The sequence below is a fragment of the Brienomyrus brachyistius genome, chromosome 10 (assembly GCF_023856365.1).
Source record: "Brienomyrus brachyistius isolate T26 chromosome 10, BBRACH_0.4, whole genome shotgun sequence".
NCBI classification, from domain to species: Eukaryota; Metazoa; Chordata; class Actinopteri; order Osteoglossiformes; family Mormyridae; genus Brienomyrus; species Brienomyrus brachyistius.
This window is the reverse complement of record NC_064542.1, coordinates 18892921-18905447: the sequence shown is the minus strand read 5'-3', so window position 1 is coordinate 18905447 and position 12527 is coordinate 18892921. Positions and strand designations below refer to the sequence as shown.

General features: G+C 48.6%; 1 protein-coding gene across 1 annotated transcript in view; it reads right to left on the bottom strand.

Annotated features, from left to right (window-relative positions):
- nlgn2a (neuroligin 2a) overlaps positions 1 to 12527 on the bottom strand; it is a 95824-nt gene that overhangs the window by 65967 nt on the left and 17330 nt on the right. The window contains 1 exon segment of the mRNA XM_049027649.1: positions 1345 to 2149. Coding sequence (XP_048883606.1) covers positions 1345 to 1834 — 490 coding nt within the window. The 5' untranslated portion in view covers positions 1835 to 2149.

The window sequence follows — 12527 nt, the reverse complement described above, 5'->3', positions numbered from 1 at the left end:
GGAGACTTGATTGATTCTCGCGAGGAGGAAGAGCATGAGGAAGGAGGACAGGCCGATGAAGTATTGAGAAACAGCCACGAATCATCCTGGCGAAAAGCGTCCCTACTGGGTGGTGCGAAGTGGGAGCCTGGGGAACTGGAGTGTAACATTAGCCGGGGGCTGGAAGTGGGCTGCCAGTAAGCAGATATGGCCAGACCACCAGGCAACAAAGCGAGAAGAAAAGAGCGTTACGTAAGTATCTCGGCGGAAAATAAAAAACGGTGCATCACTCAGACATCCCTGGGATGAGAACATCATGGAAATGAGACAAAAGAGATGGATCCTCGGCAATTTCCAGTAAAATCCCTCAGTGGCTGTGTGATCGGCCCAGATGGCAGCATCATGGCTGACCTTCTAAGAGCTCCATGCAGCAGGTGTCTGGAAAAACTGGTGGGAGCGCGGTGAGACCGCGGTCATCCAGAGCGTCCTGCCGGATGACAGCGGGGCCAGTTCCGCGGTAGATATGCACAAAAACGCTTTTCTTGCTGCGTGCTACCTGTTACCACGGATGCTTTGCGTGAACATGGCTCCAGCAGCCATGGCAACAGAGACGGGACAAAAACAGGTCAAACGTCATGCCGTATGTTTCCAGAAGGTTCTGCAGTCATCAGCAGGAAATAGAGCGCAGTCTGGCGAAGGCATGTCGAGATACTGGCCCCGGTGCAAGTAGCCCCTTGAAAAGCTACCCGTACAATCACAAATGTCAGAGTTCAAGTCTACATGCACTCTCTGATTAAGTCTCTCAGATTTAATTGGCTTGTGAAACCATTTCTTTACCATAAAAGCCTGATGTGCAATTAGCGAGGGAAGAAAGACAAAGGCCATAAATAGATTATGCGAGACAATCCCGGAGCACACACCTGCATCATCCTGCTGCACAAAAATAGAAAGAAAACAGTAAAGTCACTCTAGTCAGTGATAAAAAAGAGGGGGTTATGGGTAATTTCCAGGCAGTATTCAGTGGTGTTTCAAAGAACAGAACAGATGCAGCGTCCTGCTCCCACCCACCCACTCATGCTATGAGGACAACCTTTTCCTGGTGAAGAACTAAGAACACTAGTGAGGCTTTTAAAGGACCAGACCTTCCTTGAGATGGAGGATCCCAGAACTGTATTAAAAGGCTCTAACACCCCACCTGCTACACATGCCCCTCCCACAATCAGATGCCCCACCTACCACCAGATGCCCCGCCCACCTTCACTCCCCACCCATTGAATAAAGACACATTCCGTCCTTATGCATCACCATCACTGTCTACCCCCTTCCCTCCCCTCCACCCCCCCATACTACTCGTGCAAGACTCACCGTCCTCTGTGGGCACGTAGATATTCAGGTAGAGACAGTCCTCGCTCTGGTTCTGGATGTACCCGGCCACGATGTCCAGGTTGTCAGTGAACCAGACGGGAAGCATGATCTCCGGCAACACGCCATGGATGTTCTGTGGACAGACGGGGGCGAACTGGGTGGCGTTGCGAACATCCTGCCAGGAGCCCGGCGCCTCAGGCGGCTGGAAACGGCGATCACCGATGGGGGGCGTGGCGTACGGCACCCCCAGGTACTGTTCCACCGGGCCCAAAATCTCATTGTTAAGGTCCTTCTTGATACCTCGCAGTTTCCCGTAATTGGTGGTCACCATGGGGTACTTCCCAAGGGCGTCCACCTTCTGGGCTGTGACAAGGGCCAGCCGGAGTGCCAGGCCCAGCACCCAGAGCAGGCAGGGGTTCGAACGCTGGCACCGGCGGCTCCAGGTGCCCCCTGTGGCTCTCCTGCACTCTGATGGAAGTAGAAGAGGCATTTCTACTGCTCCCCTCCGTCCGGTTCCTCCTTTCAGCGAGAGCAGTCGGATGGTACCTCAAGAAAAAGAAAAATGGATCCCGAAAAACAGCAAGCTTGTGAAAGGAGGGGAGCTGCCAAAATGGAGTGAAGAAGGCGAGGGACAGAGGGGGAACGGAGGGGGGAAGGGCAGGTGGGGGGGGGGGACAGGGGGAAGTCAGGCCAAAATAGGTCGCAGGTGCGTGTCGTCCTCCTCAGCGCTGACAGCCAGGCGCTCTGTTACGCTCCATGCCCCTGCACTGTCCACATTGGGCCGCGATCTCCGTCCGCCCCTGACCTGCGGAGATGCAAAGAGAGGGAGGGAGAAGGGTCAGGGGTCAGCAGGAACCACCAGCTCGAGGTTCACAGCCCCAGCCATACTGTGAAAAGCAACAGACAGCAATAAATATCAAAACAGCTCAGCATCAGAATGTCACTGGGTTAAAAAAAAATAACCTCCTCAGGCAGCCCCAAAATTTTAAACAGGATGCACAGACTGAAACTGAGCATCCACATTAAGGGAACGACAGCAGACCCTCTAGAACTGGAACCAGCCTTTTAGTGGAATGTACCAATCACCTGTATCTTGTTTTAAATATTGACTTGTCATCAATCTGTCCATCCACCTTCCTTACCAGTTACCCTGGGTCCTATGCCAGAAACCACAGGGAACATGGTAAGAGAAAGTCTGGATGCCAGTCCATCACAGGGCACACATTTTCACACAAAGGGCAATCTTAGTAATACTCAACCACAAAACTGCATGTCTAGGTATTGTGGGATGAACCTGAATTCCTCAAGAAAGCCTGCACAAAATAACATAAAGGGATCTGAACAGAGTTATCTGAGTGGCTGAGAGTCCACATTATGACAGCCTGTTCCCCACAGAGGTCAGGTGGATGGATGATGTGATGTGATTAGGAGCTGAAGTGCAGGCAAACCTCCAACCACCTTAAGCGGCACAGCTGCCTGGCGAAGCGCATGGCAAACATATGTGTCCAGGCTACACGGAATCCCCACGGAAGAAAACATGTGTTCCGTTAGAAAAATACCAGCGCGCAACGTCTGGGAAATACGGATGACAAAATGCACAACGGTAATTAAAGCACAGGGTTCAGTCCCAGTGTGTGAAATATGACCCGCGCTCATGTGTCCACCTGCCAGCCAAGGCAGAGCAAGAGAGCAAAGCAGACAGATGGAAGGAGAGAGAGCCAGGGAGCGAGAAACAGAGAGAGAAAAAAATATGAGATGTGCCCCACGTTACCATTTAACGGCGCTACATCGCTTACAAGATCAAGTCTTAACAATAGTAATGCTCACCATTACCATTACTGTAGTCCAAACATGCTGGCCTGGTAAATGAGTAAGTCTTGAATGACCATAGTGTATTATGCGAGCCGGTGTGTCTATCCGGAGATGGTCTAGCCTTCTCTCCATGGTGCACTCTGCCTTTCACCCTCTGCTTCCCAAAAACACCCAGGACAAAACAATTAGAATTTAGTGATGAATTATCATTGTCGACACACTATGCAATGAAAGTGTTCTCTGCATTTAACCCATATGCGACATAGCAGGGGGGCAGCTAATTCAGCGCAATACCTCGCTCAGGAAACCTCAGTGGCACCTTACTGCTCAAGGATTTGAATCTACAATCGCACAATTATAAGTGCACATCCCAAACCATTAAGCCACCACTACCCCAACAAGGACAAGGAGTCAGACTGGCAGGCAGTACTAGACATAATTAAAAGCATGTTTTTCTAGTATTTTACATTTAAATATAAAGTATTTTAAAAACAAAAGATATCAAAACAAAAAAATAAACAACAGTATACATTTTTATATTTCTCATTATTTTGAACTTGTAATGCTCATTTTAATTTTTATTTTGTGATATTTTCGTAATATTGAAAATATCACCAGTCAATCTGCTCTTGTCCACTCAGGGTAATATCACTGTAATTGTTTGTGTTTATCCCAGATGGACGGTGCAGACAGACTGTGAGAGAGCAGCTTAACAGGAAGTGACATTAAAAAGCTGGCCGCTGACACGGGCCGACGCGGACCAGCCAGACAGCCCGCAGACAGCAGCCTGCGCCCACGGCGCGTTCTCAGACGCGGGCGGACAGGCACCGAGTCCGGCGCTGCGCAGAAACGCTGCCGCCGCTCGTCGACTGTCACCGCCGCGCGGACAAACAAATAAACGTCAGTTTCGTAACTCGGAAAAAAATCCTCTAATTTTACACAGCGCGCTCTGTCAAATGAAACTCTAAAACTCGCCTGCATTTATTAGCTTACTGTTTTATGTACTTTATTGTTTACACGTTATTTATTTGTCATTTAAGCACCTCCACCCTAACGGTGAGACTTCCGAGTTCAGCACTTCCTGAGGTGCGCCAGCTCCCGACTGGACAGCTCTCGCGCCAGACGAGCAGCCGTCTGTCGGCTATTTCCGACAATCTGACCCGGCGATCTGACTCGGACAGTCCACGTTTGCAAGAGCGCGCCCCCGACGGGACGGACCGCTAACGCCCCCTCACCCTCGGGCGATGAAAGCAAGAAATGGCGATCATCTAAAATGAGAGACAAACAAAATAAATAAAAAAAACAGCATCTGATTATGGGAAAAATCTATTCTGCTGCTGTGCGAAGTAGAATCATACCCACAATTCATACTCGGGCCTCAATTCGCTTTAAAATTACAGTAACAAAACATAAGTGTTGCTTTATAATCTTTTATTTTTTCCACATAATAACAAAACAGTTTTATTATTCGTGTTCTTAAAGCCCACAATGTGACCAACTGAGACAGAGACCTTGGGTTTAAGTGTTATTTTACTGTTTTAAAACATTGTGTTATAAGAACAACGTGCTCCCCAGTTACTGTGTTATGCTTTCATAAGCGACCCCTAATCAAGGCTTTTAATATTTAAGCACTTCACTGCTTTAGCAACACCTTATTTTTTGTTACACCAGTGGGGGACATATCACACTGATTAAGGGGGGGGGCAGGGATGACAGACAAGCTATCCAGAGTGGTGCTGCATTGGTCTGGGGGGGGGGAGGGGGCTTTGAGGAGCTCTGTTGATTTCGGTTGCCATGACTCTGCCCTTTTCGTTTTCACCGTTCATCACACCCTGATAGCCTGGTGGCTGCTTACACGATTTAATCGAAGGACAGTCCCACGAGACCGATGAGCGGGTTTTGGGGGCGCCGGCATTTCATGGCGCCCTCCTAATTAAACCTCAGAGATGAGCCGGCTAACGGTCCTTACACGAAACGAGTCCTCTCATTAAAGTTCTAGGCTGAAAAAATAATGGTGTGTGTGTGTGTGTGAGGGGGGGGACGACAGTAATAATAGAAACTTGCCCCACAGACATGGCAAGAGATAAAAGGGTGGGGTAGAGTCCACACAGAGGGGGGCGTAATTAGTCACACGCCAGCCTGGCTGGGGTGGGTGAGTGGAGAGGTGAGCGTGTGGACAGTGGGAGATGTTTATCACCCTGATTAAAAACCACGGGCAAGCACTGCGGTGCATCACGCCCACTTCTCTGCCAGGACGACCGCCCCGCTCCGACCTGACAGACCCGATGACACGTACAGGTGCTTCTGGGCCACGAGGGAACAGAGGCATGTCACGCGACCGGATCTCCCCACTCGTAGTGGATCAGGGAGATCCAAGCGGGAGGAGGGGGGCAGTAAAGCGTCTCTAAGTTATGGTGCAGTAACAGACTCTTCCCGAGATTAAATGGGTAAGTCACTCTCCCTCCCGTGCCCATAAAGCCACACATCTCTGCAACAATGAATCAACATCATAAAAAGAGCGAGGCCAAGTTCGTGGTGAAACGGCGCAGCAGCCATCCTGCTGTGCTGATGAAACACGAGCCGAATTAATAAGAACTCCACGTCATGCGGCATTCCTGATTTAAGGTCCTCTTTATCTTGAGGGCAGCTGGAAAACTGGAGCCCCCAGCACCTTTCCAGAGATGATTTCCAGGAAGATAACAATACAACATGAGCATGAATCCCTTCTGCGTATTCTCTAGGAAGCAGGAATGTTTGTAATGAGGAAGTAGGAAGAGGCACTCCTATGGCAAAGGCCAGTGAAGAAAGCTGGCCTGGGAGGTCTTCACCTCTTGCCTGAGAGCTGGCAGCTGGGGTCCCCTGACATTTGTTATCCTATTAGTAAATCCCGACTTCAGCCTCTATATTTGTGCCCAAAGTCTACAGAATGATGCCAGTCCCTACTAAAAGGTCCAGCAGCAGTGCACCGATGGAACCGACGCAGGACAACCTTCACATGGAAAAAATTCAGTTACGTCTGTTACCCACTGATACTACCCAAGATGGTCTGCAGCTGTGCTAGACATGCTCATTTGAAGATGTATCTCATACTATGTTGAGTCAAAAAATATCGGGGGCTGGGGGCAAGATATAAATATATATAGATATAGATATAATCCTGGAGGCCCGAAGGGGAGTCCACAATGAGACGAGATGACTGCTCATCAGGTCTGGGGCAAGGTGCCCCCGTCCAGCCCAAGCTGCGAGGCTGCTGCTCAGCATTCTGGGAGGGCAGCACTGACAGGCGTCAAGCAGAGGCTGATAATGCACGCCCATCAGCTGGGTCAAAGCATGCCTGAGGAAGTTCACCGACGAGTCACTGCCGGATCTGAAATGGAGAAGAACCAGCCAGAGGAGGACATGAAGATAGGGGCTGTCCCCTTGAGGGGTGGGGGTGTTCCTTTTCTGAGGCTATGGCAGTGTGAACCCCCCCTCACCCTCTGCCTCACCCTTCCGCGAGAAGCCGGTCAATAAAAACACAAATTAAAATGCATTATTTAGCGTTTCTCATCTGCACTTCCCAGGCAGTCGCAGGAACGACATGGAGTGGGGGGAAGGGAGATGGCACCAGTCAGGCCCTATGGCAAAACCCCGTCATGATGGAAACATCGCCCCCTATTGGCTGGCTATCACCCCCACCCATCACAGTCTGAATGGGAAGGGGCAACTGAGACACCTGGTGGGGTTTGGGTTGGGAACCACTGAAGCACAAAATTGGAAACAATGTAAGGAGAAGAGTTAAAAGCAAATATTTACAGCTCCCTAATTTACAAGGAAGCAAGGCCGTCTGTGCCGGGGGCCGCCAGCGGCAGGGGTGCTGAGCGGAAGGCTGCTCATTAGGCAGCGTGGGCCACATTAATCATGACCTGCCACTGGCTCCGCTGGCCCCCTCGCCCCCCCCGGCATGGGGCGGCGCTGGCAGCAAGAGCTTCAACCAGACCGCTGGTGCTGAGGCTGCGGTGGAGATATAGAGGGTGGGTGGTACAGGGAGGGAGGACTTTATCATGGCTCATGTCTGAAACCTCCCCTCCACCCCCTGGTATAAATCAGCAGGATCCCGTCACTGGGCTTCCGCAGGGTCCCCGGGTGGGTGATGAAGACGGCCGCACACTGGGCTGACGTCACATGCAGGGATCTCAAGAGGATGGGGGGGGGTGGGCGTGACACAGTTCCGCTGCGTATCTGTGTGTTCACAGCAGGCCAGAGCAGCGTGGCAGCACAGCGATTCAAAAGCAATAGATGACATGATCTAACGTGACACTCCATAGAGTCACTGGCCCTTCCTTAAGATCAGTGAAGGTCATTAACAAAGACTTAAACACCCCTGTTGTGTGTAAAGGACCCTGTCACGGGTGCCACTGTTGTGTTAATACATCTTGTTAGTACATGTGAATCACTAACATTATATTAGGAGGGCGCCCCCCCCCAACAGCACCTCCCGCTCCCCCCACTCCGAAGGTCAAGTTAATTTTATTTAATTTTATTTTCTATATAGCGCCAGATCACAACAGAAGTCATTTAAGGTTACCTTTCCTATAGAACAGGTCTATACATTATCCGGTTATTAAACAAACTAAATAGCCTTAAGTTATTTATCTTATTTACACAATAGCTTGTAATTTTTCTCTCTACACGGTCACACGTTTACAATTCAGCTATCACTTTTATTAAAGCCTAACCGTTAATGTATTTGCAGGTCAAGACAAACATCCGCAATAGGCTGCAAGGAGACCATCTTGCAGCCTGCATGCGGATCTCCATAAATGGACCAGATGTTTCTGACTCCCCATATCAAGAGGATCTAGAAATGTTCTTCCAGAAGCGCAGAAAGATACACTGCAGCGACAAGAGCTGCACACTTTGTGGATTATTATTGTCATAAAAGGAAATGTTATGATGTTCAGTTCAGTTGTTATATTGACTGCTGTCATGCAATGCCTCAATGTCCCGGAAAACTTTTCACCTATAAGATTAACTGCTGATAAAACTGCAAGGTAACTAGACAGATGATCTGAATGACTGTAACATCATGAAAGCTGACAGGTGAGGTCATGTGACAATGCTGTATCAGGTTGGTGTCAATCACACTCCAAGCTACGCTTCTCCATAGCAACACGCTGCTGAAACCCCACCCCCAAGCGTGCTGTGTCATGCTGCCCTGCCCCGTCGTGTCCTCCTCTCTGCCTCAATGGGAGTCGTGCAGCTCGCTGAAGCCTGCAGACTGGGGGAACGTGTGAGATGCCGGCCCACGCATTCAGCCTCAGCAGCTGCGATTTCCAGTGCCAGCTCAGTTACCAAAGGGAAAGGCAGACTCACTCTGCGCTCAGGAACACAGGAGACAGCCTGCACACTTATTCGGGGGGGGGGGGGGGATTCTCGCAGTATTTATCCACAGATATTCAGACACTGTACAAGTAAACAGCTGGCCTATAGAAATCCCTGGTCCCTGAACATCGCCTGCCATTTATGTGGGCAGTGTTCAGTAACCATGCCTGGGCATGGATGGAATTTTGGTCCACCTCACAATTCCCCCCCCCCAACCCCTGAACACATTTGTGGGCTGCAAAATCACCTCCTTACACAGTCACATCATTTGCTGTCTAACTTATGTGGGAACGAAGTGGGGTGGGGGGGGTCACAGTTCCAATGTGTTATTTATAACGTGACGATATGATCACACCAAAAATAAGTGTCTGTGTTTGATTTGGATCCCCGTCATCTCTTCTGCTGACACTCTGTTCATCAGCTGCAGGTCTGACGAAGGCTCCTGGCAGACTTCTGTGAAAGGTGGGCTGACCACGGTGAGTGGAAGGGAAGGTAGACCATCCCAAGTTGGGTGAGAAAAAGGTGAGACATCCCAAGGTTGGTGGAGCAAAAGCATGCATGTGATCTCAGTGATCTCACCCTTATCATTAGCGCTCACTAAGGGCACAAAGGTACTGACAGTGAAATCACCAGTCACCGTGGTGGTCAGATTTATGTCTTGTAATGTACTTTTTCCTTACTCGTTGGTTCAATCGAAGAGCTTTTTGTTATGTTCTTTTTTTTCTCCAGGTCTCTGCTAAATCCAAAGTAATGGTCAGGTGACCAAGGCACCCAGATTGATGCCTCTGAATGGAGCCCTATGGAGACCACGCCCAGCCCCCTTTTAGCCAATCACTAAACATCCCCGGCACTGAAGCCCACTATCCTCTTAAACGTTTTCAGTTTCACAGCTAAACGCATCGTGGAGCCAGGTTCATGGTGCCAGATGTTGTTTATTTATTTACACTCTTTCGTTGGACTGTTCAGGCATTTTGGATGTAGCCTTACTCTGAGCTATGAAAGGCAAATACAGATGTGAGTTTTAATCACATACCAATTAGACAGCCTTCCCCTTAAATATCCAGACTGCAAGTCAGTTTTGTGACGCATGATAGAGGTGATAACGGACAGGCAGGCAACCAATCACAGAGCTTCACTTGTGCAGAGCCCTGAAGGGCGGAGCCAACCTCTGCACTGGAACTATTTAATAAGTACTAACTTTATCTGAAAGACAGATTGAACGTGTGATTTAGAGCTCACCCGTCCCAGTGTAGTCAGTTAAGGTAACACATACTCCAGCTGCCGCACTGGCTTAGCTGCAACCCCCCCACCAGTGTGAATTTTGCACATTTGCCCCAGTAAGTAGAACGGATAACTGGATAAAGGACTGGAAATGTACGTATGACTTGTTCGTCATGTCTGCTTTTTCAACTTTTACAGTTTAACTGTGACAAAAAGCTGAAACTACACATCCACATACTCTGTGGCATTTTGAATTAATTATAATAATCATAATTAAAGTGGCTTTCTTCTTAAATCTAACCCCCACCAGCATTCGGCAGTTACCTGCTGCCTACAGCGGCCATCTTGTGCTGATTAGATGATTACAACTCTTTCCCTGGATACCTGGAGGCCCCAGCTGACCCGCACAGGTGTGGAACAGCGGGTCTGCGTAAACCCATTCGCGCCGCTCTTGGCCGGTGTCCTTGGAGAAGACCCCTGGGAGCCACCACTAGGGGCGCTGCTCATGGAGGCCTCCCGCTGCCTGCTCAGCAGATTATAGCGCATTTATTACTGCTGTACTTGTTGTAAATTGCACACTTACATGTATTTTGGGTTATGCTGATGATGTACGTACCTATCGGCCTCAGACATACTGACAAATGGATCCTCCATTATGGCTCCAGCCCATCTTTCTCTATTCAAGCTCTATATAGGTTTAATTTTTTTTTTAACAGAAACTGGAAGTGGGTCAGCGACATATGAATCCATTTCCGTTTATACGCCACGGCGGGTACAGAAAATGGAAAGAGAGAGCGACAGATTCTCAAATTCTCACTTAACCTTGCTGATCTTGTGAATATCGTGAGATGCATTCTTCCACCAAAGGCGGTAAACTGGCCAGACCTGCCCCATCGCAGCACACACCGGAATATGCATCTCCCACAGCCTGTCAGCAAACCGCAGACCCCCTCCCCTCCCCCCCCAGTTCTTCCTTTAAGCTTCACAGAGATGAGGGATTGGATCAGTGGCATAAGATTCGTATAATGGACCACAGTGCCAGTTTTTTTTTTTTTTTTTTTTTTTTTGGGGGGGGGGGGGGGTCCCTCCTCACTTCTAATGGTTAAACGTTACAGATGTATCATGCACCTTTGTGAAATATCCTTCTGTGGTAGACAACATGAACTTTTACAGCCTTGTTCAAAGAAAAGGTAAAAATTGGACACTGAGCAAAACAGATTTCCCAGGCAGGTAAAGGTTTTATATTGTACATAATGCAGTGTGGCATCCTTTGGTAATTTTTTTAGCTAATTAGTCAACAGCCTCCTGATCCTCTGCGCGAAGGGGGCCATCGACCCTCAGTGAGGCCCCTGATTCTGTGGGTTCCAGTGTAGCTAGGCCAGCTGCACCGCCTATAGTTCCACCAGTACTTCCATTGCTCTAAATGTCCTTGTGATGTACTGCTGTTGCACACTATTATTGAACAACTGCTCTCTTAAGTTTTCAATGTTTCCATGCAAACATTTTGAATCCAATGACTATTATGCTTCCATCCATCCATTTTCCATACAGAGTTGTCCTATTCGGGGTTGCTGGGGGTCCAGAGCCTATCCTGGAGGCTGTGGGTGCAAGGCAGGAAATCAGCCAGGATGGGGCGCCAACCCACCATTGCAAGGCTATTATTGTTATTGTTGTTTTTGCTATTATTTGTATTAACTTACGACTTTCATTCTAACAAAAGCACCGAATATGACATTAAAGAAGAATTCAATCTTAAGTTAAAAAGAAAACATTACACAAAATCTCAGTACAATTTTTATAGAAAAATTCATGGTGTGACCCGATTTTGTGTATTGAACTGAAATTTCAGTAAATCCAGCAGCATAATCCCCGGACAAAAGTGCCAGCTGCATACATTTATGCTGCCCCTTTAGATCTTAACATCCAGTCCTAATCATTGGCAGCTATCCTCACTGAAATTGTTCCTCCATATGAGATCAGGAGACGATGACTGGTTGCATCTGCAGTGACGAATGTCACAGAGGGACACTCTAAAACAGGGGTGGGCAATCTTATCCGCAAAGGGCCAGTGTGTGTGCAGGTTTTTGGGATAACCTGTAGGTCAGCTATTCAAACTCAGGTGTGAGGACTCTTCAGCCAATCAGTCCTCTAATTAGTAATCTAATTAGAGAGTTTCAGCGAAATCCCGCATACACACCGGCCCTTTGCGGATAACATTGCCCAAGCTTGTTCTAAAAGCTCTGTTTTCTGGACAGTTTTATTATGACGCATGTAACAGAAAAATGGTTACATGCCGTCATGCACCCATATATTCGGTGGGGAGAATTTTAAAATGTCCTGGTTTCTCTATGGCTCCTTCCTCCACAATGACTCTCATCTTTCTTTCTCTATGACTCCTTCCTCCACGATGACTCTCATCTTTCTTTCTCTATGCCTCCCTTCTCCATGATGACTCTCATCCTGCTTTCTTCTTCTTTAGGACTTGAGTTGTATTACCCTTTGAATCCCCCCCCCCGCAAAAAAAAGTGAGATGTACATGCACCTTAATTAAAAGCTCACTGGACACAATCTGCAATGTGGCTTTTTGAGAGAAACGCTATCCTTCAATCTCTCAGAGAGTCACATCCTGACCAAATTAGCGCATAAATAATGAAATAAGCGTTAATTGCGAGGCCTTAATTAATGTGGCTGCGTGGTTATTGCCGGCGGTTACAGAGGCCCCGCGCACAAAGGCAGTGGGGTGCAGAGAGGTGACAGCGCGGCCGCTCCCGGCTGGCGAGCTAATC